Here is a 20,549-nt window from a genome sequence, read left to right as displayed (position 1 = left end):
AGATTGTGCATAATTTGTATGTACATAATTGTACATCATTAATGCATCATATGCACATAATATATGAAAGTATCAGTAAATAGTAAGGATTTGTTCATTTTAGACTTTATATGAAGCTGTTTTTGAATAGACAGTTCATGAACACGAAATATGTACTGTATTTTTTGCATAGCATTTAATCACAAATCACAATAAACATATTTTTTATTAAATGATCCCTTAGCCTCAAAATTGTCAGACATGACTCATGACTGTTCATAGTTAAGGCTGCAGTACCACCTAAATAAAAGATTTTTCTAATGTGCCTTCTCCATAACTGGAGTGCTAGAAGCTGTTATATGCAAACATTTCCCTAAGGCTCTGCTGGTTCTGTAAGACAAATCAATTTAGTTCTAGTTTAGGTTTAAATGGATGGGTTTTTTTGAGCAGGAGGACCAGTCACAATCACAGTTGTAATTGATCCTCACTCTCACAATCCTCATTGCTGCTCATCTGGTGCTGTAAGAGGAATGGAGGGGTAGGTGGACTTTAGTAAAATGTTTAGAGGTGGATGTGCAGCTTTAACCTGACATTCTATTTGCAACTCTGGTAAAAATAAGAAATCATTACCTCCTCACTCCATTACAGATATATGAAGCTCCTCCCAACTTTAGAACAATATCTTAAAGCTGAGAATATAAGATTACTGTCTCTGCCCCAGTTTATTAATATACCAATCCACACAATTCATTTATGAAAACCAAGCCTACTAAGATGTCAGTCCCTCTTTGTCTGCTTACTTAGAGGATCACATCCTTCCTACCATAACAACCCGCTGCAAAGCAGTAAAACATACCATTCTAGACTTATTTAGTTAATTACAAATACTCAAGTTATTTCATGTATGTTATTCAAGTTTTTGTTGTTTTAATTAATGTCAAACGGTGGCTTTATTTGCTCTTAAGTCGGGGAAAGGAGATCAATCCACCACTGCTTTGTTTTATAATTGAATTGATTATATATATTTATATGAAAAATATGACTTACATGCAAATATAATGCAAATAATATACCCCCTACTATAAAACATATAGATACTGTATATTTTTACAGGACCTCTGAGGTGACTTCTCTTTATATTGACCAGCAGGGAAATATGTTCCTTATAACACACGTTTCAGTTTGAAACAAAGCACATTGTTTGTATGTGGTGATCCTCATATCTAGGTGTGTTTTTCCTTCACCAACAATTGTGCATTCCATTAAAGAACACCCAGAAAATGGAAAAAGTGACAGCACCACTCTCCAAATATAAGTGGTGGCATCACTGGTCATCAGTTATAATAACATATTTCACAGGATATTTTACATTTATTCATGTCACTTAAGTATTATATATTAATATTATAAAAGAATAGAAACCACAATATTTTTTCTATTTATAAATGTACAAATTTTTCTGCTTCTGCTTATGACGTAAAAAAACCGTCCCAGCTAGTAAAGTGTTAGAATTCACTACCATATACAATATTATTGCAAAGGAAGGCGATATCTATTGTTGGTATGACACATTCAGTGTTATTTACTGCAATTGTCTAGTGCAGGGCTGCGCAATCTCTTATAGTCCGAGTTATAACATACCTCTCAGCAATGGTGAAAAGTCCCCTAGGGGACAGAAGTGATTACTCCAAAAGGGAACAGAAGTGATTACTCCCAAGGGGACAGAAGAGATTGCACCACCAGTGGGGGCTTGTTCATCCCACATAGTGGGAGTAATGATGTCACATAGCGAGTGAGCAGTACCACTCTAATGCCTCTAGCAAAATATTTTCCCATCACAATACTCCTCCACTCCCTGTAGCAACACATTTCCCCATCACCTCTGTAGTATCACAATATCCTTCCCCTCCCTGTAGCAACACATTTCCCCATCAGCTCTGTAGTGACACAATACCCCTCTCCCCCCCTGTAACAACACATTTCCCCATCAACTCTGTAGTAGCACAATATCCTTTTCCTCCCTATAAGAACACATTTCCCCATCACCTCTGTAGTATCACAATACAGCCCTCCTTCCTGTAGCAACACATTTCCCCATCAACTCTATAGTAACACAATATCCTTCCCCTCCCTGTAGCAACACATTTCCCTATCACCTCTGTAGTGACACAATACCCCTCTCCCCCCTGTAACAACACATTTCCCCATCACCTCTCTATTAGCACAATACCCCTCTCCTTCCTGTAGCAACACATTTCCCCATCACCTCTGTAGTAACAAAAGATCCTTCTCCTCCCTGTAGCAACACATTTCCCCATCACCTCTGTAGTACCACAATACCCTTCTCCTCCCTGTACAGGGGAGGGCTAGCAGATTTCAGCCCGGGGGGCAAGCACACAGCAGCGGCCCATCCTTAAAGGGTGGTTTTTGGTACAATATATATTTATCTATATAAAAAGAGGCTATTGTAGTGTTGCTTAATCCATATATATATTTGTATGCCCACTTTAGACAGGGTAACCCCCTATGATGTAGCATGGTTATCATTTTAGATAAATACACAGGATATACTGTGTGCACTACTGTTAGGTGCACTCAGTTCTGCCTTCACGAGTAGTACACGATGAAGCGGGACATACCTCCCAACTGTCCTAAGCGAAACAGTCACCCAAGTTTGGGACTGTTTCAACAGATTCAGGACAGTTGGCAGACTGTCCTGCTCTCTCCTACCTGGTCTTGTCACTGTCACCACTTGTGGCTGCTGGTTACTTTAGCTGATTTGCTGGTTGTCTGGATCCTGGAATATTGGAGGCCCTATTTGAAAAAAAAATGGGTACATGAAATTTAGAAAATTCCAACCAGTCCCGATGTTAAATCAATAGCACTCACGTTTTATAATTAGGCCTCCCTCCAGCCACAACATTAAAATAATAATATTTACATTTGCTAAATATATCTCTTTCTTTCCAACCAACCCTGACATTAGATAGCAAACACATTTAATATATAAACCTATTTCCCTCCCTCCAAACAGCCCCAGCAATAATTTAAATAGCATTTACATTTAACAAATATAACCATTTCCCACAACAATCACAGGCATTAAATAAAACATAATCACATATTAATAAATAGATCTAATTTTCCACAAAAAGCCCACAATCAATAAATAGCTCCCAAAACACACCAGCATTAAATTAAAGGTCCAATTACTCCATCTTAAATTCATAGGACCCAATATTAAATTAAATAGCCCCACCATCACCCCACAAATAAAATTGCACCCAATAATTAGCCCCCACCTGCACTCCTAAATAAATAGCCTACCCCCCACATTATATTAAGACCCCCTCCCTCTCTCACACACACATTCATTCATATACTGGCCCCTTCTCATACACACATACATACATACATATACTGGCCCCTTCTCACACAGACATACATACATACATATACTGGCCCCTTCTCACACAGACATACATACATTCATATACTGGCCCCCTCTCACACAGACATACATACATACATATACTGGCCCCTTCTCACACAGACATACATACATTCATATACTGGCCCCTTCTCACACAGACATACATACATACATACATACATATACTGGCCCCTTCTCACACAGACATACATACATTCATATACTGGCCCCTCTCACACATACATACATACATACATACATACATACATACATACATATACTGACCCCTTCTCACATACAGATACATACATATACTGGCCCTTTCTCACACACACATACATACATACATACATACATACATACATACATATACTGGCCTCTTCTCACACAGCCATACATACATTCATATAATGGCCCCTTCTCACACAGACATACATACATTCATATACTGGCCCCTCTCACACATACATACATACATACATACATACATACATACATACATATACTGACCCCTTCTCACATACAGATACATACATATACTGGCCCTTTCTCACACACACATACATACATACATACATACATACATACATACATATACTGGCCTCTTCTCACACAGCCATACATACATTCATATAATGGCCCCTTCTCACACATACATACATACATACATACATACATACATACATACATATACTGGCCCCTTCTCACATACAGATACATACATATACTGGCCCCTTCTCACACAGACATACATACATATACTGGTTCCTTCTCACACAGACATACATACATACATACATACATACATACATATAATGGCCTCTTCTCACACATACATACATACATACATACATTCATATACTGGCCCCCTCTCACACACACATACATTCATATACTGACCACTCTTCTCCCCCCCCCTCCCGCAGCGCTCACCTGGTTCATCTGCGCACGATGTCTTCATCTCTTTGTCCCATGTGAAACTTGAAGGGACGGAGACCCGCGCCGCAGATAGAATGGAGGAGGTGGATTGCCCGGGGGAGTGGGCAGTCACCACTGCACAGGGACCGGCCCGAATGCATCTTTTTTGGCCCGGCCCGGGTGCCATGTGCCCCCCTGCCCCCGGGCCAGCCCACCCCTGTCCCTGTAGCAACACATTTCCCCATCACCACTGTAGTAACACAATACCACCCCCCCCATAACAACTCATTTCCCTTTCATCTCTGTAGTAACACAATACCCCTTTCCTCCCTGTAGCAACACTCAACACTTCCCCCACCTAGCAACACATTTCCTTCCTGTCCAACACAATCCTCTCAGCTTTAGCAAAACACATTCTTCCCCACCTAGCATCACTTGAGTCCTCCCTGAAACAAAAACCATGATCATCATACCCACCCATTATCACGTAGTGTCCAGAAGACACTCAAATGGTAGGTCTGTCAGACTCCTGGGATTGCAGGCAATTCTGCTCCATCCTGCCGACTTCCGAATGAAGTCAGCAGCATGAGAGCCTCTATGACACGATTCATGGTGAATTGTATCATTTTGACCCCACCGCCTGCAGCAAAATGATGCAGTTCACCACGCCGTGCCCCATTTGTCCTCACTCTTCACCTTCCCCCGGAAGTGAAGTATGACGTACCTGCAACAAATCCTCTCCAGACAGCTTCCACTACAGCAGCGCATGCCCCTGCATAGTTCTTATCTTCCTCCCAATACTTAGCTCCTCAGTAGTACTGGGACAGTCTGGCAGCGAAGACTCCTGATTTCCTCAGACTGATCTCACTAAGTAAAGCTGGGTCTCACTGCAGGTGCTCTGGTTGGGACTGGAACAGTGGACCCAGTACAATGCTAGATGATAAATAGATGTATGGGAACCCAAGATGCGGGTCTCCCTATATCTATACTGCTTCCTGTGGGCTGCACTAAATGTCCATGTGTGTATGTTATACACCAAAAACATACTAGTAGGTTAATTGGCTGTTATCAAAATTGACCCTAGTCTCTCTCTCTGTCTGTCTCTGTGTGTATGTTAGGGAATTTAGACTGTAAGCTCCGATGGGGCAGGGACTGATGTGAGTGAGTTCTCTGTACAGCGCTGCGGAATCAGTGGCGATATATAAATAAATGGTGATGATGATGATGATGATGATGATGAAATGTCTGATTGGTTGCTGTTGTTTTAGTGCAGATTTGTGTATCTGAGCAAAAATAGTAAATACCCATCAACCTATATTTTCATTATCAACACTTATATAGCATAGATGTAAATAAAATGCCCATTTGCTGACTCAATTGATATCTGTATTTGTAAGTTCAAGAAAGTAATTGAAGCAGTCTTTGTAGCGCAAGTTTAGATTTTTGTTTTGCAATGTTGACATCTGTTAACTAATTTTGTCATCTCTAGGGATTTTTCAGGAGAACTATTCAGAAGAACCTTCACCCAAGCTATTCGTGTAAATATGAAGGAAAATGTGTGATAGACAAAGTAACAAGGAACCAGTGCCAAGAATGTCGTTTCAAAAAGTGTATCGCCGTTGGCATGGCAACAGATTGTAAGTAGACCATAAGAGATGTTTGTTTCTTACATTGTATCACACACCTGCACAGAGCCCACTCCAACAAACACACAAACAAAAACACAACTTGCATTACTTCGACAAAGAGTTCACATGCAATTTATTTTGGGCTTGAAATAAGCTGAAGTGTCTATACTGCGTTTAATCTAGTTTTACACAGCCTAAAGCTGAAACCAGTCATTGTACTGTACTCAGACTTAAAGTGAGAAATGATTAAATGACACATACACACATTTTATATAAAGCAAGACTGTTGTTGATGAAAGATCCCATTTTTTAAATAAAAAATAAGACATTTTATATTGGTATATTGTCAGTCATGACCCCTCATTGCCAATATCCGCGACAATGCCCATACTGGTGGAATTGCTCATATCTTAGGAAATGACTGAAATACAGCACTTGTGAACTGTTCAGACATTTACTGTAGCAAAAAAAAGTATTTTACCAAAATAGTATATTTGAACTTTTATATGAGAAACATACATCCTATCTCAAATAATAATAGGCAGCTAAGTGGTTGGCACTTCTGCCTTACAGCACTGGGGTCATGAGTTCAATTCCTAGATGATCTCCGTGCTCTCTCTGCTTTGCTCATTGTATGAGGAACGTGGTAACAACGGGAGCTCCACATACGGAGCATAGGAAGAAGCGCTCAGTGATCACACAGGACAATCTCCTTAATGTGTGCTACCTTGCTATAGTTTACAGATGTCACAAAGAGAAGTTACCTCTGGCAACATACTAATAAAGATACAATAATAACAAACATAAAATTAATAAAATGATTGAACTGTATTTTATTTTCAGACATTTTACACAACATAATAAAAAATGTTGCTAGTTCAAACTGGATCCAGTATCAATTTAAAGACCTTTAGAGCTTCAGTCCCTTGCATGCTGCAGCCTTCACATGCTGAAAAACACCATATTAGACATAATAATTTTTTTATTATTATTATTATTATTATTATTATTATTATTTTGTGCATTAATATTCTTCCCAGGCAGAACTACCAACAATACAACAATATAATTTCTTGAGAGATCTAATATTTGTGTTTTAATGACAATTGTGTTTAAGAAAACCCCCTCAACAACAGCAAAAGTTAATTTGCTATTAAGAAATACATTATGTCTTTATCCAGTATGAAAATAACACATACAGGCTTATTTAATAAGGCAAATTGCAAACATGCTAATTCTTGGTTCTAGCAATTAGCATAATTCAACAACTGGTTTAATAGTTTCATAAGACTGATAAGTATTGTCTGCACTTATACCCCGTTTGTGCATGAGGCCTAGTTTAATTTGGCACTCACTATGATGTTTTTAGTGCCTGTTTTTCGATTATCCATAATGTTAATCTGTTAGCAGCAGATAATTCAGGACATTGTCTACACAAGCATATCAGTCGCTTGGAACGTAGGATATGCTTTAAGCAGGCAATTTGTATACTAAGTAAATGACGAGACGCAATTTCCTCTTCTGCTGTAAACATAAATTGTGTCCATCTCTACATGAGGCCCTGAATCTGAATTCCCAGGTAGTAGGTTACATCCCGCAGGTACTTAGTTTTAACATGTTTAGGAGCCCCCTGCCTAATCATCTCTGGTTAAAGAATCAATGTTATTGCATTGCTTCTCTCCAGCACAGTTCTTGGCTGCATGAATTACAGTTGAGGTATGTCACGTAATCTATCCTCAGAGTTGAGACTCTATTTGATTTGGGAAAACTCTTGTTACAGTTAAGTGCACCTCTTGTCACGGCTATGTCCTTGGGCCCCCCTATTGGAATACATACTAACCATGGCCTTATCTGTGTGGAGTTTGTATGTTCTCCCTGTGTTTGCGTGGGTTTCCTCCGGGTGCTCTGGTTTCCTCCCACACTCCAAAAACATACTGGTAGGTTAATTGGCTGCTATTAAATTTCCCTTAGTCTCTCTTGGTGTGTATGTCAGGGGAATTTAGATTGTAAGCTCTAATGGGGCAGGGACTGATGTGAATGAGTTCTCAGTACAGCGCTGTGGAATTAGTGGCTCTATATATAAATAAATAGATGATGATGATGATGACATACTGTCTCACACTCAGCAGCTGGCACTATCCCTCCCGAACTGGAGGGGGATTAAACTGAAATTGAGTTTATCTCCTTCTCTAACTGAAAGTTTTACTTCTTTCCCAAGCATCAGTTTGTATATTTAAATGCTCTACATGCCACTACGATCCTGGCATGACTGAGAGGTGGTTCCATCCACTCCCACATCCCTCAGGGGCAGTTATGGTTTCTTGAGAACTTCACATAACTATGTGGTTTGTTTATCTTCCTTGAGATCTATAATAAGATCACCTACATTTAGAAGCATTCACACTTACAAGCATGGATCAGCTAGACTTTGTGTGAGCCATTCCTCCAATAAAACAGTGTTTATCTTACAGTTCCATGCTCTGGACGATTACTTGAGTCCATAGAATGATCTCTTTAACTTTAAATTATGTGTCACTAAAGTTGGGAAATATAGTTCTTGTCAGTGTCACCATTAAGAAGGGTTGTTTTGATGTAATGCGTCTCACTTTCGTCTTATGGACAGCTGCCACAGCTATGAAGTCCTGATTGGACTTTGTGTAGTGACTGGAGCATCATAGTCGACCCCATAATTTTGCAAATATCCCTTGGAAACTAATCTTGCCTTGAATCTGTGAACTTTGCTATCCGAGTCGCCCGTTGTCTTAAAACTAATTTTCATCAAATTGATTGCCTGGTGGTAATTAGGGATGGGCAATATACCATTCCCATAGTTATACAGAGGAAATAGAAAAGTGGTATGTCGAACTATCTTTTACTGTGCTATTACTGTCACTCTGGAGTTGACCCTGGCCAGACCAGGCTTAATTGTCTTCACACACCTCTCCCATCTCTTACCTTGTTTGGTGTCCGGTGGAGGTAAGGATCAGTGAGCTGTCCCACAAGACTACGTCATGCTCCCTGCCAGAGGCATGCTCACTGCTCCTGTGCATTCCCAGCAGGAGTCGTGCACAGGGAACACACAGGCTAGTTCCCTGGCTGCGGGGTGATGTAAGGATGTTGTGGGTCTGGGGGAATTGGTGCTTGAGTCTGGAGATTAGCGGTGCCTAGGAGCAGAGGGTAGGAGCGATGCCACACCAGGTACTGGTGTCAGCAATTACTATGAGTGACAGCTCATTAGTATCTGATTAATTGCTTAAAATGATTAATCACTGTCTGATTAATCATTACATCATTATTAATTGCTGTCTGATTAAGCTCTCCATCATAATGAATTACTGTCTGATTAATTACTATAGTCATATTTATTACTGTCTGATTAATCATTTAATCAGCTGATATTATGCAGTTGCCATAGAAATTATACTCTTTGTAATAATAAACTATTATGCTTGTATTATTGTAATTTTGTTTTGCACTAACGTTAATGATGTTATTTCTTGGCTGTACTTGAATTATATTACATTTATATAGCTTCTCTTTCATATGCCAGACCAACAGACCAACCGACTGGGGTTTAGCTCACTTACCTGCCCACTCTCCCTGATTCTCCTGGCAGCCCCCGGCAACACCATTACAACTTCTGGTTCTGCGCTTGCACAGACCTGACCTCTTATTATCTCCTCCTCCCATTCATTGGGAGTCTAATCATTCCCACAGGATATTTAGGGCACCTGTCCCATAGTAACGGTGCCTGTTCTTTGAGTCAGTTTCTTGTTCATATGCTCAGATGTGGCTCCCTGTGCTCTCCAATTTCTTGGGTCTGCAGACTGTTGTTTCTTTGTTATCAGCAGCTATTCATCATCATCACCATTTATTGAAATAGAGCCAGCAAATTATGTGGTGCTTTTCAATTGGGATTAACAGAAATAAAACAATATTGGGTAATACATACAGATGGAGGTAAGAGGGCCTTGCTCGCAAGCTTACAAACTATGGGACAATGGAAGTTTGATACACAAGGGTAAGTGCTACAGCATATTGCATATTGGTCCAGCTAGAATGCAAAGGTAAAAAGCATTGAGTGGGCCATATGATCAGTTACACAGCAATGTTGGTCAAAGGGTTGTTGTCTTGTGTCAGCTGTGTAGAGGGTGGTAATATAGTAACCTAGAGAGATTGAGAGGGTGGTTGAGGAACATGATAAGCTTGTCTGAAGAGGTGGATTTTCAGAGAACGCTTGAAGGTTTGAAAGACTAGAGGAAAGTCTTACTGTGTGAGGGATGGAGTTCCGCAGAGTGGGAGCAGCCTGAAAAAAGTCCTGTAATGGGAGGATGTGATGAGAGTGGAAGAGAGACGCAGATCTTGTGCAGAACGGAGGTGCTGAGTTTGGAGATATAGTGAGACAAGTGAGAAGATGTGTGTTGGTGCAATTTTATTGATGGTCTTGTATGTTAGTAGAATAATTTTGTATTGGAGTCGTTCAAAAACAGGCAACCAATGTAGAGACTGACAGAGTGGCTCAGCAAAGGAAGAACAATTTGCAAGGAAAATCAATCTAGGCACTGTGTGAAAAATAGATTGTAAGTGTAAATTTTTGATTTTGAGAAGACCAGTAAACAGTGAATTGCAATAGTCGATGTAGGAGATGATGAGTGCATGAAGTAAAGTTTTTGCAGTGTTTTGTGTGAGATATGTACATATTCTGGAAATGTGTTTTAGATGTATGCAGCATGATATAACTATAGAGTTGATATGGGGAACAAAGGATAATTGTGAGTCAAGGATCACACCTAGGCAGCGAGCTTGCGTGGTGGGATTTATGGTCATGTTGTCAACAGAAATAGAAATGTCAGACAGGAAGCTTCTGTTGGTGGGTGGGAATATTAATAATTCTATTTTTGAAAGATTGAGTTTGAGTTGGCAAGAGGACATCCAAGATGAAATGGCAGAAAGACAGTCAGTAACGCAAGACAACACAGATGGTGAGAGATCAGGAGAGGATAGATAAATTTGTGTATCATCCACATAGAGATGATACTGAAATCCAAAGGAGCTTATTAGTTTTCCAAGGAAAGTGGTGTAGATAGAGAATAGCAGAGGACCTAGGACTGAGCTTGTGGTACTCCGACTGATAATGGAAGCGGAGTGGAGGTGGATCCAGATAAATTAACACTGAAAGTATGATTAGATAGGTAGGATGAGAACCAGAATAGGACAGTGTCTTTATGACCTATAGGTTGGAGCTTTGGTATGAGGAGAGAGAGTGGTCAACAGTGTCAAATGCAACAGAGAAATCCAGGAGAAATAGAAGAGAGTAATTGCCTTTAGTTTTAGATGTGATCAAATCATTAACAACCTTGGTTAGCACAGTCTTTGTGAAGTGTTAAGAGCGAAAGCCTGACTGAAGAGAATCCAATAGATGGTTTGCTGTAAGAAAGTGTGTGAGGCGAGTGTATGCAATTCTCTCGAGAGGTTTGAAGGGGCATGAGATCTGAGAGATGGCTCAGTAATTTCAGAGAGAATCTGGGTCAGAATTTTGTTCTTTCAGAATAGGAGTAATCACTGCATGCTTGACTAGTGATGGAAAGATACCAGTAGAGAGAGAGAGATTAGAGATTTTAGTTAGAGGTGGAATGAGCACAGGAGACAGGGACCTACCAATTTGTGAAAGTATGGGATCAAGAGGACAGGAGGTAGAGTAGAAAGTTAAGAATAGAGAAGATAGTTCCTCTTGATTTGTGGAATCAAATGAAGAGAGGGTGTCAAAGGGTGATTTCAATATCCCTATTGCTAATCCATGTTCTAATATTGCTTCAAAACTACTCTCTCTAACCTCCTCACTTGACGGCTCTCAGTGGATTGAATCCGCTACTCATCAGGATCACTGTCTTGATCTTGTTTTCTCTAGCCTATGCTCAGTCTCTGATTTCCTTAACACTCTTTTCCCCCTTCAGGATCATCACCTTATTAGCTACTCACTTACCCCCATTTCTTTAACCTCTCTGCTGTCAAACTCTTCCAAGCCTCTTCATACAATAGATTTCTACCTCTCTTCTAAACCTTCTCTCCCAAATTTCTACATTCTTCTCCCCTGATATTACAGTTCCTTATTTTCCCCAAACCCTAGCAACTGCCCTTAATCAAGTGGCTCCAGCGACTCTTCATACGTTACGTAGACTTCGTTATCAACCGTGGCACACTAAAGTAACACAAACTCTACAAAAACTTTCTTATAAAGCAGACTGTCACTGTGTAAATCCTGTACTTCTAATGATTTCATCACCTATACTGCTTTCTACCACTCCTATCGAAATGCTCTGGACACTGCAAAACAAACATACTTCCAATCTTCCATCTATGCTCAGGCTTCTAAACCCAAACGCCTTTTTAACACATTTAAATCTCTTTTACACCCTCCCACCCCAAACCCACCGACTACCATTAGTACCCAGGATCTTGCGTCCTATTTTAAGGATAAAATTGATAAGATCTGACTTGAAAAGGTATCATCTTCTTCGACAAGCAATCAGCTCAATTGCTTTCCAGCACCCTTTGACACCTTCTCTTCATTTGATTCCACAAATCAAGAGGAACTATCTACTCTATTCTTATCTTTCTACTCTACCTCCTGTCCTCTTGATCCCATTCTCTCACAAATTGGTAGATCCCTGTCTCCTGTGCTCATTTCACCTCTAACTAAAATCTATAATCTCTCTCCCTCTACTGGTATCTTTCCATCACTAGTCAAGCATGCAGTGATTACTCCTATTCTTAAAGAACAAAATTCTGACCCAAACTCTCTCCTTATTCTCCTGGATCTCTCGGCTGCATTTGACACCATTAACCACTCTCTTCTCATACAAACGCTGCAATCCCTAGGTCTTCAAGATACTGTTCTATCCTGGTTCTCATCCTACCTTTCTAATCGATCTTTCACTGTTAATTTCTCTGGGGCCACCTCTGCTCCACTTCCTTTATCAGTTGGAGTACCGCAAGGCTCAGCGCTAGGTCCTCTGCTGTTCTCTATCTATACCGCTTCTCTTGGAAATCTAATAAGTTCCTTTGGATTTCAGTATCATATCTATGCGTATGATACCCAAATTTATCTATCCTCTCCTGATCTCTCGACATCTGTGTTGTCCCGTGTAACTGACTGTCTTTCTGCCATTTCATCATGGATGTCCTCTCGCCAACTCAAACGTAATCTTTCTAAAACAGAGTTAATAATATTCCCACCCACCAACGAGAGCATACCTGACATTTCTGTTTCTGTTGATAACATGACCATAAATCCCACCTCACAAGCTCGCTGGCTAGGTGTAATCGTCGACTCACACCAATCCTTTGTTCCCCACATTGACTCTATATCTAAATCATGTTACACACATCTAAAAAACATTTCCAGAATTCGCACATACTTCACACAAGACACTGCAAAAACCTTAATTCATGCACTTATCATCATCTTAGCATTGACTATTGCAATTCCCTCCTTACTGGTCTTCTCCAAAACAGATTCAAACCCCTAAAATCTATTTTGCACGCAGCGGCAAGATTGATTTTCCTTGCGAATCGTTATTCCTCTGCTGAATCACTCTGTATGTCTCTGCACTGGTTGCCTGTTTTTTACCGAATCCAATATAAAATACTTTTACTAACCTACAAGGCCATCAACAAAGCTGCACCAACATACATCTCCTCTCTTGTCTCAAAATATCTCCTAACTCGGCAACTCCGTTCTGCACAAGATCTGCATCTCTCATCCACCCTCATTACATCCTCCCATTCCTGGTTACAGGACTTTTTTCGGGCTGCACCCACTCTATGGAATTCTCTCCCTCACACAATAAGACTCTCCTCTGGTCTACAAACTTTCAAGTGTTCTCTGAAAACTCACCTCTACAGATAAGCCTATAATATTCCTCAACTATCTGTTACACAATTTCACACAAGACAACTATCCCCTGACCAACATTGTTGTGTGACAGGATCATTTAGCTTATGAGTCACTTTTACCTTTGCAGTCTGGCTGGGCCGAAGTGTAAAATGTAGACTTAACCTCATGTATCAAACTCCCATTGTCCCATATATTGTAAGCTTGCGAGCAGGGCCTCATCTCTCATCTTTTTGTCTGTTTTACCCAGTTTGTTTATTAGTTTACTGTTTTTGTCCCCAATTGTAAAGCGCTACGGAATATGTTGGCGCTACATAAATAAATGATGATGATGATGATGATTTTAGTGGAAATACCTAAATGATGTTATACGATAACGGGAATCTCCATGGAAAACCATCTTTTCCTTAGAACTCCTGTTTTCAGAAATGAGTGGTTTTGGATTGCAGTAAGTGTGGCTTATCCACAGGACAGTAGGACACTCATTTGGGGAGGAAAATAGTCTGGAGTTATCGTTTTAGCTTTTTTTCTTCCTAGAGTGCTATATGTCTTTCAATTTACCATATACATTCTAAGCTTCTCAGGCAGGGAACACCAATGTTTTCATTACTGCTGAATGTAATTTTCCCTGATCTGTGACTTGTAGTCTGGTAAAGTGCTGTATACAATGATGAAGCTTTTTAAATAAATTGACTATACTTACATAAATAGTGCTTTTAATTATACCATTGAGTAGTTATTATGGTTGGCTGTTTTTTTGTTTTGTACAGTTCTGTATAGTGAGATACTTAATTAATTATTAAACTGTTAATCTTATTTATGTCTTTAAAGACATTGGTCATTTCTAAATCTTCTTATCATAGAAGCTTGTAATAATATTATATCCTGATTTAAAAATATTTTTTATATTCACACTGTAATGTTGCATTACTATAGGCTTTCAAAAGCTGACCAGAAGCCATGAGAACTGCTCGAACATTGGATAATCAGATCTGGGGCAGTTGTGGCCGCTTACAGGATGGCCCCATTTTGGCAAGTTTGGTCAAATATGTTCTTTTGGTGGTTGGGATGGATAACTGGATCACATGCCCATGCATTCTGGTCTGTCGATGATACCACGCAGACTCTGATCAGCTATTAACAGCCAACCAGACTTTCCAACTTGATTGAACAAAATGATCATTAGTGATCACTTGTAGTCCTTATGAGATTTCCCAGCCTAAAGGAAAGTTTCTCCTTACTAGACATTTCAGAATAACCATTGTACAAATTATCTTTAGCTAAATGATTTGGAGAAATGAGATGCATGACACTGGCTAATGTGCATTTATTTTTTTTAAAGTGGTTTTGGATGACGGCAAGCGATTGGCAAAAAGAAAACTCATAGAAGAAAATAGACAAAAGAGACGTAAGGACGAGCTTCAGAAATCACTGGTACAGAAACCTGAACCAACACCAGAAGAGTGGGAGCTAATTCAGGTTGTCACTGAAGCTCATGTGACCACCAATGCACAGGGAAGTCACTGGAAACAGAAAAGAAAATTTCTGGTAAGCAAAATAGCATATACCAGTTTAGTAGCCTAAATACTCCTATGCACTTTCATAGTAAATGCATAGATTTATAAGCTTGCTTGGATATTTTGATATTCATCCTACATACCACAAGTATAGACATTAACAGGGAGACATGTTCCTTGCTTGCAGGCTGAATACTTTCGAAAACAATACAGTGTGTGAGGTTACAAGTGAAGTTGGGGCACATAAAACATTTGAATTTAGAGAAAAGGATACTTAAAGAAACAAAAAACAGTGCATCTCTTTTGGCCAATGGCTTTCAATCTTCCTCCTTTGCAATCAAAATTGGCACGCGCCAAAGCTGCCCGCTTTCTCCTCTCATTTTTGCCCTTATGATAGAACACCTTGCTATTAAACTCCGTCAGAACCCAGATATTTCTGGCATACATATAGGACCTTCTGAACATAAATTTTCTTCATAGGCAGACAATGTTCTCTTGTCACTTACCAATCACCAAATCTCTCCCAAACCTACTTAAGGACCTATCCTTATTTGGTACCCTCTCTAACTACAAAATGAATGTCTCTAAAGCAGAGACTCTTGATTTAAATCTCTCAACTACATAATTACTTCACTTGAAATCGAGTTTTCATTTTAAATGGAAAGTCCACAAAACCAAGTATTTTGGTGTCTACTTCACCAGGTCCTGCAAATAGTTTTACGCAGCTAACTTCACTCCATTGCTGAAAAATATTAAGTCCTGTCTCAAAAATTGGGATAAACTCACATTTAGTTGGACAGGCAGAATTGCATTTCTGAAGATGAATATTCTATTGCGTCTTCTATACATTTTTCAGACCCTTCCCCTAAAAGTGCCCATAGACTCTTTGAAAATGCTTCAACAGCTGGCCACCAAATTTGGTTGCCCAGAAAACCCAGGATATGCCTGTATATTCTCTATGAATCTATCCAAGAGGGCAGCCTCGGGGTTCTCCACTTCCTTTAATATTACCATGCCACCCACATTACCCAAAGCATCATTCTCCATTCCCCTCCTGGTTCTATGGTGGGTTGACATTAAAGCCGCCATCTCCAATACTTATTCCCCTTCATTCCTGCTCTGGCTCAAACCTCAACATAGATCCCCTACATCTCACCTCCCTTCTTCACTGGCGTATTCGTTAGCTATTTGGGCCCATACTGTTAATTGTTATGACCTTGCTCCTAACACCTGGCGCATGACCCCTCTCTGAAATAATCCGCCCTTTTCTCCTGGGCTTGCCCTGACTCAATTCCCAGAGTGGACCAGACATTAAATTTCTTAAGGACCTGGCTCCTACCTAACTCTTCCCACACTTTACCGACCTACAGACCAGGCTTCCTTACATCCCTCGTTTCTATCGATATGTTCAACTCCACCATTTCTATGACACCATCCAACAACCCCGTCCTGATGTTCACTTATCCTCCCCATTAGTATCATTCTGTACTTTGAGATCTTCATCTAAAGGGCTCATCTCCACTTTTTACCACCTCATTTTAAAATTTGAACGTCCCCCTAAAGACCCTCACAACCTGAAATGGGAGGTGGACATGGGATAAACGCTTGAACCCAAGGAGTAGAACATCAGCCAACTAAACTTATTTAAAACCTCAATTTGTGTAAAAATTAGTGAGAATGCTCTAGATAATCATTTATCGTTGGTACCTGGTCCAGCACCGACACCATGTTATATTTCCAAACTCTTCTCCTCTTTGCTGGTGTCTCTGTGGTCATATTTGCACTCTGTCTCACATTTAGTGACATTGCCCAAAATTGATTCCTCTCTGGATAACTATTCAATGTTTGCTTACCAATATCACCCAAGTTGCCATCGCCGATTCCCTCTCCTATTCTTTGTTACCTCGTCATATTCCTGATGTCCGTAAATCACCCAGCAGCTTATTACGCATGTTCTTTGCACTACAAAAAGTCAAATTGCTTTCTCCTGGAAGAATCCGGAACAACCTTAAATTCCATCCATTATAAACCGCGCCCGGCAAGTTTATCATATGGAATTTATCTTGAGCATCCTTCATCACATCCCTAATAAATGTTCCTGTTTTTGGAGTCCATGGACTGAGTACTAGAGGACCTCTCCTCCTCTATTGGTGTGATGTCCCCTCTTTCTCTTACTCTTGCTTTATTTTCTTTGAACAGTGACGTCTCCCCTCCTCTTCTCCCTTTCTCTCTTTACTCTACTCTTTCCTCCCCTCCTTTTTGATATAGGATATTCTTTGGTCTCTTTCTTTTGCTAATACTTGTTTCCTGTTCAGCTGCATAATTCTGTTGCTTTTTACCTAATGTTCTGATTATATATAATGTGTGTATATATATATATATATATATATATATATGCGTGTGTGTGTGTTTATATTTTGTCCCTATATACCATCCCCTTTTTTTTTTATTTCTGTATCCCCCTTGTTTTCCATATGTGTTTTCCTTATTTTTTCAAAATCCAAAAACAACTTTTATTTAAAAAATGAAATTAAAACCAAAACTGAAACTAAATTATAAAACCAGTTGCGTTGTTTACAACATTATTATGATTATGAACAATATTTTGTATTATTCCATTTGTAAAACTGCTTGAAACAGTTCAAATTGTCATAGATTTCCTCTTCCATTTAGTGACTTTTCTTTCAGAAAAGTGATTTGAAGGCATGTCTAAGTTGTGTTCTGTTTCACACCAGCCAGAAGATATTGGACAGGCTCCTATAGTTAATGCACCAGAGGGTGGAAAAGTGGACTTAGAAGCCTTCAGTCAGTTTACAAAAATAATCACCCCTGCAATTACAAGAGTGGTGGATTTTGCCAAAAAATTACCTATGTTTTGTGAGGTAAGTACATGACTGGATATGAAGTAAACAACACTTAATGATGAATTTGGTAGACTTATAAAGTGAAGTCAAAATAAGGAACACTTGATTAGTGTGAAAGGTAACACTGAATAGGAGGAGTAGTAGACAACACTTGATGAGTAGGGAAGTTAATACTCTTGATGAGTGGGATAGGCAACACTAAATATCTGGGTGGTAGACAGTACTTGATAAATAGTGCAGAACACTGAACGATTTGGATTGACAACACTGATTGAGTGTGTTAGACAGTGCTGAATAAGCGGAAATACAATACTGAATGAGTGGGGTAGACAGTACTTGAAGACCTTCCCCTGCCACTTCTCTTACCTTTCACAGTAGGAGTAGTGTTTAGAGGAGCTGGTGTCTGTCCCTATCTGTGATCACATAGCAATGCATCTCCCAGACATTGGGGGAGATTTAATGGCCAACGATGTGTTGGGTGGACATCACCGCGATGTCCAGCTGCACACAGTGTCTGCCATTATGGTAAGAATCTCCCCTAATTTTTCTGCGCACCTCTTTGGGATGTGAGGAAAATTGAGTGGAGATTCCTGCCATAAGATCTGCTCGATGTGTCTCCGTCAACATTGCGAAGACACATCGTGCTAAGTCTCCCCCATTGATAGGGAGTGCAGTGCAGCAGTGCCTCCTTTTAAATTGTTAAACATCTCCTTCTCTCTGACCACCACTGAGGAAAGAGGCGAGCGCTTAGTGCAGAGATGCCATCACTGAGCACCCTGTCATACCTGCTCACCTGTGAGTCAGACAGTTGAGCAGGAAACTAGATTGGCACCGGTGGTGTGCCGAAAGGGTGACTGGCACCCAGAGTATCCCATGTGGTGTCCATGCATGGGTTTCATATGTTTACCCAATAAGGAAATATCTACTTTCTTTAATGTGAAATAAAAATGTGTATTGCTCGGCAAAAATGATAATGAACCTCTACAAAGCTGTATCATAGTGTAAGACAAACCAACCATTAATGTGCCATAGGACATAGCTAATATTAAATAATTTATTAGTATTACTGGAAAATACTAAGCCCTGTATTCTTATTTCTAGCTGCCATGTGAAGACCAGATCATCCTTCTCAAGGGCTGCTGCATGGAGATAATGTCACTCCGAGCTGCAGTACGCTATGACCCAGAAAGTGAGACCTTAACACTGAATGGGGAGATGGCAGTGACAAGGGGACAGCTGAAAAATGGAGGACTAGGAGTGGTATCTGATGCCATCTTTGATTTGGGCGTATCTCTCTCTTCATTTAGTCTTGATGACACCGAAGTCGCCTTGCTGCAGGCTGTGCTGCTTATGTCATCAGGTACGGGCTAGTAGAACTTGATTTGTCCAATGTGTTGCTATGCTGCATGGGTAATTGTGTGTACTTTTATGTATAAGAGTGCACTTAACCATTTAAGCATCAAGTAAGATAGTATTAAGATCAGTCCAACAGATGCAACTATTCCGATTTAATCCCCAGCCAGCAAAGGATGAGCTGTTGATAAGGGCAAAACACAAAAAGAGAGAGTGCAAATAGTGTAGTATTTTACAAAACCTGGAGTTAAACAGATCAAAACTCCATCTGTAAATGTAGAGATCTTTGTATCTGGAAATACCCCTCATTCTCTCAATGTCAAGGTGTCCTTGAACATAATATCCTGCAAGTAAAACTGCAGTGCCCAAAGAGGCCACTCATAGGGAGCATTTCATTAATAGCCGCATGTTGAGGCTCCTCGACGACATCCAGCATGAAATCTTCAGAACTTTTATTTGCTTGGTCATTACATTTGTGGATTGAAAAAGGATTTCATGAGAAAGGTTTGGAGAGTGTTTAGAAAGATTGACTTCTGGAATAACTCCAGAATACAACCCTCCCACACTGGAATTTAGTAATTTTGTTAAATAAAGGGTTGCTTCCATAAATCCAGGATTTTAAGCAATCCCAGAAGAGACTGTTAATAACTGTCTACAGTGAGGCTTGTCGATCATGTCTGATCACCAGAGAAAATTTTGACAAAGTGCATTGAGAGGCATTTGTGCTAAGTTGAGATTGTTGAGTTTGTAGCACTGCTAACTTGAATAGTGAAAATTATGTTCTATGTGATGTGTTCAATCATCACATTATCTTGTCATGACATTTTTAGACTTATTATGGAGCCTCCAATGATTCTTCCCAATCGTTCTTATTGAGGTGATATGTGAGTGTCAAGTGTCAGTTTAGACTTCAGGTTCTGCTTTGAGGCTTTGTAGAAGAGAAGGGAAGTATGTAATGAACCA

The 20,549-nt window shown here is 39.9% G+C and overlaps 1 protein-coding gene and 1 long non-coding RNA gene across 5 annotated transcripts in view; both read left to right on the top strand.

Moving 5' to 3' along the window:
* LOC142158418 (uncharacterized) overlaps positions 1 to 20,549 on the top strand; it is a 401,996-nt gene that overhangs the window by 94,611 nt on the left and 286,836 nt on the right. The window lies entirely within an intron of this gene.
* The window catches only part of THRB (thyroid hormone receptor beta), a 295,226-nt gene that overhangs the window by 268,026 nt on the left and 6,651 nt on the right, over positions 1 to 20,549 (top strand). For all 3 annotated transcript variants that reach the window (XM_075212342.1, XM_075212343.1, XM_075212341.1), the window contains 4 exons: positions 5,820 to 5,967; positions 15,195 to 15,400; positions 18,105 to 18,251; positions 19,335 to 19,593. In XM_075212342.1, coding sequence (XP_075068443.1) covers positions 5,820 to 5,967; positions 15,195 to 15,400; positions 18,105 to 18,251; positions 19,335 to 19,593 — 760 coding nt within the window. The remainder of the gene's footprint in view (positions 1 to 5,819; positions 5,968 to 15,194; positions 15,401 to 18,104; positions 18,252 to 19,334; positions 19,594 to 20,549) is intronic.

Source organism: Mixophyes fleayi, chromosome 5 (assembly GCF_038048845.1).
Source record: "Mixophyes fleayi isolate aMixFle1 chromosome 5, aMixFle1.hap1, whole genome shotgun sequence".
NCBI classification, from domain to species: Eukaryota; Metazoa; Chordata; class Amphibia; order Anura; family Limnodynastidae; genus Mixophyes; species Mixophyes fleayi.
Note: the sequence above shows the minus strand (reverse complement) of the source record. Positions and strands in the feature narration are given on the sequence as shown.